This window comes from Ursus americanus, chromosome 8, assembly GCF_024610735.1.
Source record: "Ursus americanus isolate L20-20 chromosome 8, mUrsAme1.1.p, whole genome shotgun sequence".
In the NCBI taxonomy this organism is placed as follows: Eukaryota; Metazoa; Chordata; class Mammalia; order Carnivora; family Ursidae; genus Ursus; species Ursus americanus.
In genome coordinates, this window is record NC_142134.1 from 52,219,283 (window position 1) to 52,231,471 (window position 12,189).

At 37.0% G+C, this 12,189-nt stretch overlaps 1 protein-coding gene across 4 annotated transcripts in view; it reads left to right on the top strand.

Moving 5' to 3' along the window:
• Window positions 1–12,189, top strand: part of SMIM14 (small integral membrane protein 14) — an 81,730-nt gene that overhangs the window by 56,634 nt on the left and 12,907 nt on the right. For all 4 annotated transcript variants that reach the window (XM_087864197.1, XM_087864200.1, XM_087864199.1 and 1 more), the window contains one exon: window positions 3,786–3,834. In XM_087864197.1, the coding sequence (XP_087720323.1) occupies window positions 3,786–3,834 (49 nt within the window). The remainder of the gene's footprint in view (window positions 1–3,785; window positions 3,835–12,189) is intronic.

The following is a 12,189-nucleotide window of genomic DNA, read 5'->3' on the forward strand; positions in this document are numbered from 1 at the left end:
TTCTGGGATATCCTAACAGACTATTTTAGATTCTTCAGTGTTCCCTAACATGAAATCTCTGTGCCAGGTCTCTTTTATTCTTTGTCTCTTTTAATCTCTGTTTTCTGCCTTTTTCCCCAATGATGAAATATATTTATTCTACTCATACTGTGCTGTCTCTGTGATTTTGAAGCTAACTCACTTTAAGAACTTTCCATGACCATCCTAGTTAAGTGGAAAGATCTAAATCTACTTTTATTCCTTTTCTGGGATCCTGGGATCAGTCTTAACATGAAAGTTTACCTGGACAGCAACTATTGGCTATAGATGGTCCATATGTGGTTCCCTCCTCATCCCCTCCACCATAATACAGAGAGTATTTGAAGTCTTTGACCATCCTATCAATACTGGCATTTCTGTTTCCTTCACATATTATCCTTGGTTTTCTTCTATTTGTTTTCACAAATAGTTTCCTTTTGGAGTAGCCAAAATTAGCATCAGTAAATAAGTCAAGAGAAAACTGAGATGTATTGTAAATTAGGCCTTTGTTTTAAGAGTACCATCAAAACAGTGGGATTCTCTTGTTGTACTAAATATGTGGTTTTTGAATTTTTTAAAGACTGTAATTTACTCATCATAGGTGTTTGAATCTGAGCACTGGATATATATATTCCAAAACACTGGCTTGGAAAAACACTATGTGCTAGACTAGGAATGTGGTCATGATACTTTGGCATCTCATTCCTTATTCAGAGCCTGCAGCATTGCCTGCTTGTGAACACGGAAAGTGTCACCAGGTACTCAAAGAAGACCAGCCAGAAGAGCAGGATCCAACCACAGCTCTTGATGGGATGTCCCAAAGATCTGATGTAGCTTGGACTTGGGATGCAGTGCTGCACTCAGCCAGGCTCTCAGTGAATACATTCTTCTCATCCTTGGTTGTGTGTGTGTGCGCTTGTGCACATGCACACGCCTGCAGGCACTCCTTTGTAATTTTCTTAAAGCTGAAGGAGTTCCTGCCTGCACAGCATGAGCCAAAGGGTTTATCCTTTCCTGCTGAAAATCATTTGACTCCCACTCTTCTGGCTGGCTGCCTTTACCTAGGAAAAATCACTTAAGAACCAACACAGCTTCCACATTAATCTGACATAATTTCTCTTTTTACCAATTATATGTGAACTAATTAATTTTCTGGAAACTTATATAGCAGGACAAATTGTACATTACCATCTTTTATCATAGTCCCAAAGGGAAGCCTACTCTTTCTTCCCATGGTACTTTTTTTTTTTTGAGTGATCTCTGCACCCAATGTGGGACTCGAACTCATGACCCCATGATCAAGAGTTACTTGCTGTATGGACTAAGCCAGCCAGGCGCCCCAAGAGAGATCTCTATTACTGCAGAAGGAAAACATTGGCTATGTTGGTCTTAGAGACTATTTAATAACTATACCTATGGTTATTTTCACTTTAGTGTGAATTTGCTTCAATGCCTGGCTTCAAAGGACAAGTTGACTGTCTTATTGGAGGCTAATGTAGGTGGTGACTTAAGTTGAAGCCAGTGCTCATTTACTGTTCCCCAAATTCTAGGGTTCTTACAGATTATCCTAATTCTCTTCTGCTGGTGCCCTATAAATGGAACAACAAAGCCTGCATGACAGCACATCTGTTTACAACATGGTTTACTGAATATTTTAAACCCGCTGCTGAGACTTATTGCTCAGAAAAAAAAGATTCCTTTCAAAATATTACTGCTCATGGGCAATATACCTGGTTACTCAAGAGCTGTGATGGTGAGCTACAACAAGATGAATGTTGTTTTCATGCCTGCTAACACAACATCCATTCCGCAGCCCATGGACCAAGGAATCATTTTAACATTCAAGTCTTATTACTTAAGGAATACATTTCATCGGGCTAGAGCTGCCACGCATAGTGATTCCTCTGATGGATCTGAGCAAAGTAAATTGAATCTATTCTCTATATTCGTAAGCTCTGCTTGCTTTTTGTTTTTAGACTCCACACATAAGTGAGATCATACAGTATTTATCTTTTTCTTTGTGACTTCCTTCACTTAGCCTAATGTCTTCAAGGTCCATCCATGTTGCAAATGGCAAGATTTCATTTTTTTTATATGGTTGAATAATATTCCGTTGTATATATATATTTGCCACATTTTCCTTACCCATTCATACATCAATGGACATTTAGATTGTTTCCCTATCTTGACTATTGTAAATAATTCTGCAGTGAGGTAGAGGGTGCATGTATTTTCAAATTAGTAATTTCCTTTTCTTCAGATAAATACCCAGAAGTGGAATTGCTGAATCATGTGGTGATTCTATTTTCAATTTTTTGAGAAATTTCCATACTGTTCTCCATAGTGGCTATACCAATTTACATTCCCAGGGCACCAGGGTTCCCTTTCCTCACCAGCACTTGTTGTCTTTTGTCTTTTTGATAATGGCCATAGAATGTATAATTTTAAAAGAGTTTTTTGATTAATCCCTTTGCATATTTTTGCATTAAGATCTGTTTTCCCATTTTAATTCAAATAGGATGACTTTTAGAAGTACACACCGAAGCAAGTCCGTTCATCTTAAAGAACAATTTACAAAATGATATGTTTAGTTGTTAATTGCAGTATTTGTTTAGATGAGGTTGTAGTTGGTGTGGCACAGTAGTAATAACAGCTAACATTCTTTGGTTTGTTAATACATTTCACATGCATTATCTATTTTAATCCTCACAAGTACTCAAATATAGGTAATATTATACCCGTTTTACCAGGTGAGGAAACTAAAGCTTCGAAGTGTTAAAGACCTTGCCCAAGGCTTTGAAACTCTAGAAGGTTGCAGATCCAGACTTGAAGTCCCGATCTTTCTGCGGAGCTCATACTTAACCATCTAAGCACAACTGCTCTGTTGTTGCTTTCCCAAGCAACTGAAAGTCATGAGTTATTGCTGTAATGGAGAGAGGGTGTCATTATAAAGTAACAAGGCTGATTTGAAAAGTTGCGTGCTCCTCATTCTCTTTACTATATAGTCATCTTTATTTTAAGATTTATCATATTATCATTTCTAACCATCCTAAAGTACCTGAGCATACGGTGAACGTAAAAGGATGATGATGTATGTTTACGATAGGTTTTTTCTTTTTGAATTTTCTTTTTAAAATTGATGATCACGGAGTTCCAAAATTAAATTGTTTGAAAAGATAGACATTGAAAACTTTAGCTTTCATCTCTGTCAGAGTCTACTCCTCCATCCTCTCTCAACCCCCGTAATATCCATTTTTAGTTTCGTGTTTATCCAGCCACTGTTTATGCAGCTATAAGCAAAAGGGGGAAATATGGTGCTCCCTTTCAAAGATGCATTTTCTACAAATAGAGTCTGTTTTTTTGCTACCTGCTTCTAGTTTTCAATGAGAAAAAAATCTCATTCACAAAGTTTACTCTTTCTAGCAGTCCTCCTCTACAGTTTAGGGCTTTTCCTTTGGGAAGTCTAATAACATGCTTCAGGAGTTTCTGTCACAGGTGGTGGTTTTTTTTTTTTTTTTTAATTCCTTAATGTAGATGAATGAAGTAGACTAGATCACAGTATATTTGAAAATTATTTTGAGTAGAAAAAAAGTCCCCCCAAACTGGACTACTCCTCAATGTAGTCTGTGTTTGTATCTGATTCTGAAGGTACAGTATATCGACTATGGTAGCATTCATTAAAAAATAAAATATGATTTTTCTAATGATGAGTATCCATTTTTGGTTAAGTCCAATGGCTAACTTTCCTTTCTTCTTTTTCATTGTAGTTGAGGCAGTCCCAGTCCTACTGCACAGACACAGAATGTCTTCAGGAATGTAAGTAATGATGGGACAGGAGGAGCCTTGGCATTGGGGGCAGAGTTAGAGGACAGATAACTGAATATTTGTCAGAAATTTTTCTTACAGTTTGCTTATTAAGGAAATGGTTCTCAATAATATATTTCCTACTTAAATATTTCTTTTTTTAACTTAAAAAAATTTTTTTGCCTCAAAAACAAACTGGTCATTGAAGAAAAATTTTAAAATCACAGATAAGAAATGACAACTTGGTGCAAAAGCTTTCAGATCTTTTTCTTGGCAAATATATGTGTAACAGTGCACTTTCGGCTGGTCGAACTGGACCATCAAGGATGCTAGTGCAAACCCCTCCTTCACCCTTTCTCTAGCATCTGTTTGCATCTGTTGGCAGCTTTGGGAACTTCTGAATGAAGGAAGGAAGCCGTTCTTTCCTATGATTTGGAAGCTTTGGGCCTTTTGGCTTGGGCATTGGCGTTCTCGAGAGCATAGGCAGTTGGGAAGTTTCTCAGTGTGGCTTTATGGGCAGTGTTGATGGTAAAGTGAGAATGACAGCAGGAAGAAGGATCCTGCATTGTGAATATAGCTGGTAGACTTGGTGGCTGTTTTTTTTAAAGATTTATTTTAGAGGGAGAGGGAGTGCACAGGCACGTGTGCACTAGTAGGGGGAGGGGCAGAGGGAGAAGGAAAGGGGAGAGAATCTCAAGCACACTCCCCACTGAACACAGAGCTGACTTGGGGCTCGATCTCACAACCCATGGGATCATGACCTGAGCCGAAACCAAGAGTTGAAGGCTCAACTGACTGAGCCATGCAGGTGCCCCTAGACTTGGTGGCTGTTAGGTGAGACATCATATTTTCAGGACACAAATAACTTGAGGGGAACTAATAACCAACATTTAAGCCAGTTCTGTCTTATGCCATAATAATTTCACTAAGAATGGAAGTATGACATTAACAGGAGGGTGAAACCTGGCACAATTAATCTCAAATACACTTATGAAAATGGGATCACTTTATGTGTGGTTTTTTTCACTACTGTATTATAAACATATCAGTATATATTTATCTTAAAAATAGTAACTGACTAATAATACATTTTGGGGATACACCAGTGTTTATTTTTTTAAAGAAGATTTTTTTAAATTTATTTATTTTAGAGAGTGAGCATGTGCATGCAAGTTGGGGAGGGGCAGAGGGAGAGTGATAGAGAATCTCAAGCAGACTCCCTGCTGAGTGCAGAGCCTGGCACAGGGCTTGATCTCATGACCATGACATCATGACCTGAGCTGAAATCAAGAGTTGGACAGTTAACTGACTGAGCCACCTAGGCGCCCCAGGATGTACCAGTGTTGAAATTATTTCCTTTCATTGGATTCTTAGGGTGCTGATGTATTTTTTGCTATTACAAATAATAATTGAGCAAACATCCTTTGTATGCACATTTTTAAATTAATTAAATTGTTTTTTACCTTTTCCTTCCACTTCACTTTCTCCCACCCTTCATCTCCCTCTGGCAACCACCAGTAGTTTCTTTGTGTCTATGAGCTTGTTTTGTTTTGTTAGATTCCTCATATAAGTAAGATAATATAGTATTTGTCTTTCTTTGTCTTGCTTATTTCACATCCATCCATGTTGTCACAAATGGCAAAATTTCATTGTTTTTTATGTCTGAATAATATTCTGTTGTATATATATATACACCACAAGTTCTTTATCCGTTCATTCATTGATGGACACTAAGATTGTTTCCATTTCTTAGCTATTGTAAATAGTGCTGCATTGAACATGGGCATGAATATATCTTTTTGAATTAATGTTTTCATTTTCTTTGGGAAAAACCCAAAAGTGGAATTGCTGGATCATATAATGGTAGTTCTTGTTTAAATTTTTTGAGGAACCTACATATTGTCTTTCATAGTGGCTGTACCAATTTCCATCCCTACCAACAGTGCACAAGGGTTCTTTTTCTCTACATCCTCACCAACTCTTACTTCTTGTCTTTTGGGTAATACACTTTCTAACAGGTATGAGATGATATCATATTATGGTTTTGTTTGCATTTCCAGATGATTAGTGATTTTGACCTGTTGGCCATCTGTGTCTTCTTTGAGAAAATGCTTATTCAAGTCTTCTGATGGTTTTTAAATCAGATTGTTTGTTTTTTGCTATTGAGTTGTATGGGTTCTTTGTATATTTTGGATATTAACACCTTATATATGATTTGCAAATTTTTTAAAAAGATTTACTTATTTTAGAGAGAGAGCACGTGCACGTGCTCAGTGGGAAGGGACAGAGAAAAAGGGAGAGAGATTCTTAAGCAGACTCTGTGCTGAGTATGAAACCTGACGTAGGGCTTGTTCTCATGACCCTGAGATCACGACCTGAGCTGAAACCAAGAGTTGCATGCTTAACTGACTGTACCACCCAGGCACTCCCCCCCTTTTTTTAAAGAACAAATAGCAAATATCTTCTTGTATTCAGTAGGTTCCCTTTTTATTTTGTTGATTGTTTTCTTTGCTGTGCAGAAGTCTTTTAGTTTGGGGCGCTTGGGTGGCTTAGTTGGTTAAGTGTCTGCCTTCAGCTCAGGTCATGATCTCGGGGTCCTAGGATCGAGCCCCACATGGGGCTCCCTGCTCAGCAGGGAGCCTGCTTCTCCCTCTCCCTCTGCCTGCCACTCCCCCTGCTTGTGCTGTCTCTCTGTGTCAAATAAATAAATAAAATCTTAAAAAAACAAAAGAAGTCTTTTAGTTTTATATAGTCCCACTTGTTTATTTTTGCTTTTGTTGGTTTCACTCTTGGTGTCCGTTTCAAAAGGTCATTGACAAAAAATACTTGCCTGTATTTTCTTTTAGGAGTTTTGTGGTTTCTGGTCTTACATTAAAATCTTTGATCCATTCTGAGATAATTTTTGTGTATGGCTTAAGATAGTGATCCAGTTTCATTCTTTTGCGTGTGGCTGTCCAGTTTTCTAATACCATTTATTGAAGAGATTGTCCTTTCTCATTTGTATTTCTGACTCCTTCGTTGTAAATTAATTGATCATATATGCCTGAATTCATTTCTGAGAGCAAGAGCAGGGGGTAGGGGGAAAAGCAGGCTCCCCACTGAGCAGGGAGCCAGAAAGGGGGGCTCGATCCCAGAACCCTGGGATCATGACTTGAGCTGAAGGCAGACACTTAACCCAGTGACTGAGCCACCCAGGTGCCCCAATTATGTATATGTTTTGAAGGCAATAACATATTTTAATTACTGTAGCTTTGTAATAGAGTTTGAAATCAGGGAGTGTGATGCCTTCAGCTTTTTTTTTCTTCTTTCTCAAGATTGTTTTGGCTATTTTGGGTCTTTTGTGGTTTTATGCAAATTTTAGGATTGTTTGTTAGATTTCTTTGAAAAATGCTGTTGGAATTTTGGTAGGGATTGCATTGAACTATAGATTGCTTTGAGTAGTATGGGCATTTTAACAATATTAATTATTCCAGTACATGAGCATGGAATATCTTTTTATTTGTGTCTTCTATGAGTTCATTCATTAATGTCTTATAGTTTTTTTTTTTTTTTAAGATTTTATTTATTGATTTGACAGAGAGAGAGACCACAGCAGGCAGAGGGAGAGGGAGAAGCAGGCTTCTCACTAAGTGTAGAGCCTGATGCGGGGCTTGATCCCAGGACGCTGGGATTATGATCTGAGCTGAAGGCAGACGCTTAACTGACTGAGCCACCCAGGCACCCCTAATGTCTTATGGTTTCAACATACAGGTTTTTCACTTCCTTGGTTAAATTTATTCCTAGGTATTTTATTCTTTTTGATGCAATTATAAATGGTATTATTTTCTTAATTTCATATTTTGCTAGTTTGTTATTAGTGTATAGAAACACAACAGATTTGTGTATTGATTTTGTATCTTGCAATATTACTGAATTTGTTTATTGGTTCTAACATCTTTTTTGATGGCATCTTTAGGGTCTTCTGTATATGTCTGTATATAATGACACTTTTACTTCTTTCTTTTAAATTTGGTTGCCTTGTATTTCTTTTTCTCACGTAATTGCTGTGGCTAGGATTTCCAATGCCGTGTTGAGTAAAAGTGGTGAACATCCTTGTTGTGTTGCTGATTTTAGAGGAAAGGCTCTCAGGTTTCATAGTTAAGTATGGTGTTAGCTGTAGGCTTTATTATGTTGAGGGACATTTCCACTTTGTTGAGAGTTTTTGTCATAAATGGATGCTTAGTTTTGTCAAATGCTTTTCCTGTATCTATTGAAATGATCATATGATCATATGATTTTTATCCTTAATTTTGTTAATATAGTATATCACATTGTATGATTTTTGGATGTCGAGCCACCTTACATCCCTAGAGTAAATCCCACTTGATCATGATGTTTGATCTTTTTAATGAATTGTTGAATTCCATTTGCTAATATTTTGTTGAGGATTTTTGCATCTGTGTTCATAAGGGACATTAGCCTGTAACTTTTTTTCTTGTGGCGTCCTTGCTGGTTTTCATATCAGGGTAATGCTTGCTTCATAAAATGAGTTTAGTAGTATTAACTCCTAGTTTTGGATGAGTTTGAAAAGTATTGGTATTAATTCTTTTTTAAATGTTTGGTAGAACTCACCAGTGAAGCCCTCTGGTCCTGGACTTTTGTTTGCTGGGAGGTTTTTGATTACTGATTCAGTCTCCTTAATAGTTATCAGTCTGTTCAGATTTTCTGTTTTACGATGCGGTCTTGGTAGGCTGTAAGTTTCTAGGAGTTTATTCATTTCTTCTAGGTTGTCCAGTATGTTGGTGTTTGATTATTCGTACTAGTCTGTATGAATGATCTTTGTATTTCTGTAGTATCAGTTGTAACATCTCTCATTTCTGATTTTAGTTGAGTCCTGTCCCTCTTTTTTTGGTTAGTCTGACTAAAGGTTTGTTTGTCAGTTTTTTTTTTTCTTTTCAGAGAATCAGCTCTGAAATCTCAGTTGTATCAATCTTTCTGTTATCTTTTTAACTTCTGCATCATTTATTTCTACTTTAGTCTTTGTTATTTCCTTACATCTACTGACCTGGGCTTCATTTGTTCTTTTTTTTCTTCTAGTTTTTGAGGTGTAAAATTATATTGTTTGAAACTTTTCTTATTTCTTGAGGTAGGCATTTATCACTGTAAACTTCCCTCTTAGAACTTCTTTTGCTGCATCCCATAAATTTGGGTGTTATATTTCCATTTTTGTTTGCTTTGGGATAGTTTTTGATTTTATAAAATTTTTTTCTGGGGCACCTAGCTGGCTCAGTTTGTAGAGTGTGCAACTTGATCTCAGGGTCCTGAGTTCAAGCCCCATGTTCGGTATGGAGCCTACTTTAAAAAATAAAAATTAAGTTTAATTAATTAATTAAAATAAAAGTGGGAGAATACTGTCTTTAAAAAATTTTGTTTTTTCTTTAATCCACTTGTTCAGTAGTATATTTAATCTCTACATATTTGTGAATTTTCCAGTTTTCTTTATGTAATTGATTTCTAGTTTTGTATTGCTGTGGTTGGAAGAGATGCTTGATATGATTTCAGTCCTCCTAAATTTATTAAGACTTGTTTTGTGGTCAACATATGATCTGTTCTAGAGAATGTTCTATGTGCACTTGGGAAGAATGTTTATTCTGTTGCTTTTGTATGGAATATTCTGTATATACAGTTAAGTCCATCTGGTCTGGTATGTCATTTAAGGCTGATGTTTCATGCTGATTTTCTGTCTGGATGATCTGTCCATTGGTGTAAGTGAGGTATTGAAGTCCCCTACTGTTACGGTATTGCTGTCTGTTTCTCCATTTAGGTCTGTTAATATTTGCTTTATATATTAGGTACTCCTATAAATATTTACAAATGTCATATCCTCTTATTGGATTTACCCCTTTGTCATTATGTAATGTCCTTACTTGTCTCTAATAGTCTTTGTATTAAAATTGATTTTGTCTGATACAAGTATAGTTACCCCAGCTTTCCTTTGGTTTCTATTTGCATGGAGTGTCTTTTTCTGTGCCTTCACTTTCAGTCTGTGTATGTTATTACATTTGAAGTGAGTCTCTTACAGGCACCATATAGCTGGGTCTTGTTTTTTTTTAATCCATTCAGCTACTCTGTGCCTTTTTTTTTTTTTTTCAGGTGAGCTCTACACCCATTGTGGAGCTCGAACTCATGACCCTGAGATCAAAAGTTACATGCTCTACTGACGGAGCCAGCCAGGCACCCCACCACTCTATGTCTTTTGATTGGAGAATTTAGTTTGTTTGATTGGAGAATTTAGTTTAAGAGTAATTAATGATAGGTATATAGTTGCCATTGTGTTCATTGTTTTCCTGCTATTTTTGTAGTTCCTTTCTGTTCCTTTCTTCTCTTGCTTTCTTCCTTTGTGGTTTGATGACTTTCTTTAGTGTTATGCTTATATTTCTTTCTCTTCATCTTTTGTGTATTTACTGTAGGTTTTTGTTTTGTGATTACCATGATGCTTACATATAACAACTTGTAAGAGTCTACTTGAAGTTAATAACTTAAGTTTGATCCCATTCTAAATACCAACATTTTAACTCCCCCTGCTACATCTTATGTACATTTTAAGGCTTTTGGCATATTATCAAATTGCATTTATTTTTTATTTTTTTAAATTATTTATTTATTTATTTGACAGCCAGTGAGAGCGGGAACACAAGCAGGGGGAGTGGGAGAGGAAGAAGCAGGCTCCCAGCTGAGGAGCCTGATGTGGGGCTCGATCCCAGACTGCTGGGATCACGCCCTGAGCCAAAGGCAGACGCTTAACGACTGAGCCACCCAGGCGCCCCCCAAATTGCATTTATTAATAGGCTAGTTGCTTATACTTACCATCCCTGAATCTGAGCTCTATTTTATTTTGTATATGATGGTTGGTGGTTCCTCCACTCCTGATTTCTTTGTTGTTTTTTCTGTAGCATTCATTAATCTACAACGTGCCCTCTGATAAGCAGCTCAAAAATTTCCCCTAGCAGGTAAAGCTAAAACCTGTTTTTCTAGTTGAAAATAATCTTACTGAACTCCTTATGGAAAAACAAGTATTTATTACATTTGTGGTATTTGCAATGCTTGAGCCAGCCCCACCTTAAGCCCAAATATGCTCTTATTTCTTTGAGTGAAATGTCATTTCCTTAATCTAAATATAGAGACAAAACTCTAGAGCTTAAATATTAATTTAGTTATATTGCCCAGTTTTTCTCCCCTGCTGCTTTTAGCATTTGGTGGAAATCCTTTCTGAAAGCCATGTTTTTAAATGGTTTATGCAGTTGTTTCCTGTGGGCGATAAAATTTCATTTCTTTGAATTCTAAATTTTCTCCAGTGAGTTTATGCTGTTTTCATAAAATATATATTAATCAGGAGTTCCTACAGTCCCTCTTCAGGTTAGGTAATTTACTAAAATGGCTCACGGAACTCAGGAAAACAGTTTACTTACATTACCAGTGTATCATAAGGGGTACAATTCAAGAACAGTCAAATAGAAGGGTTGGACTGGGTAAGTTGGAGGGGTGCAGAGTTTCCCTGTTTTCTCTGAGTGTGCCACTTTCCCAGTACCTCAAGGTATTCACCAATTAGGAAGCTCTCTGAACCCCATTGTTTAGAGTTTTTATGGAGGTTCCATTCTGTAGACATGAATGATTAAATCATTGGCCATTGATTAACTCAGTCTCCAGCCCTTCTTCCTTCTGGAGGTTAGGGAGTAGAGCTGAAAGTTCCAGCTCTCTAATTATATGGTCCAACTCCGGCAACCAGACCCCCTCCTGTAGCTCTCTAGGGACACCAAGGTTACCTTATTAGCATAAAATCAGGTTTGTTATTAATAACAACAAATGACATTTCTCTCCTCTCTCTCAGGAAATTCCGAGAGTTTTAGGATTTTTGTGCCAGGAACTGGAGTGAAAACCAAATATATATTTCTTACTATATCGCAATACCCATTGTGCCTGCCATGATATCATGTTCGTGCATTTGAGATGATTTAGTTGAATATATTACTTTGTGTTGTAGCAGAATTTAGCTGCAATGCATTAGCAGATTCAGTTGCTGCATGATTCTATATGTTGAACTAACCTCCACTTCGTTGTGGTGTTCACCCATAGTTTTGTTCTCTAGAGCAGTACAGAGCAAGTCTGCTCATGCTTCAGAAAGACTGCCTTTCAGATAAAGTGTTGTTTGGAAACTGGCTTTATCACTAAGTTAATTCTGGAATAAATCAACTTGAAAACAGGTAGCTGTGCTGAGGATAATGTAATTATTCTCTACAACCCCAAAATTGCGGAGTTAAAGCCTCCTGGTGCTAATGCACCATGTTTACTGTTGTTCTAGTTCTACTTTTCCATTGGAAACCTGTATCA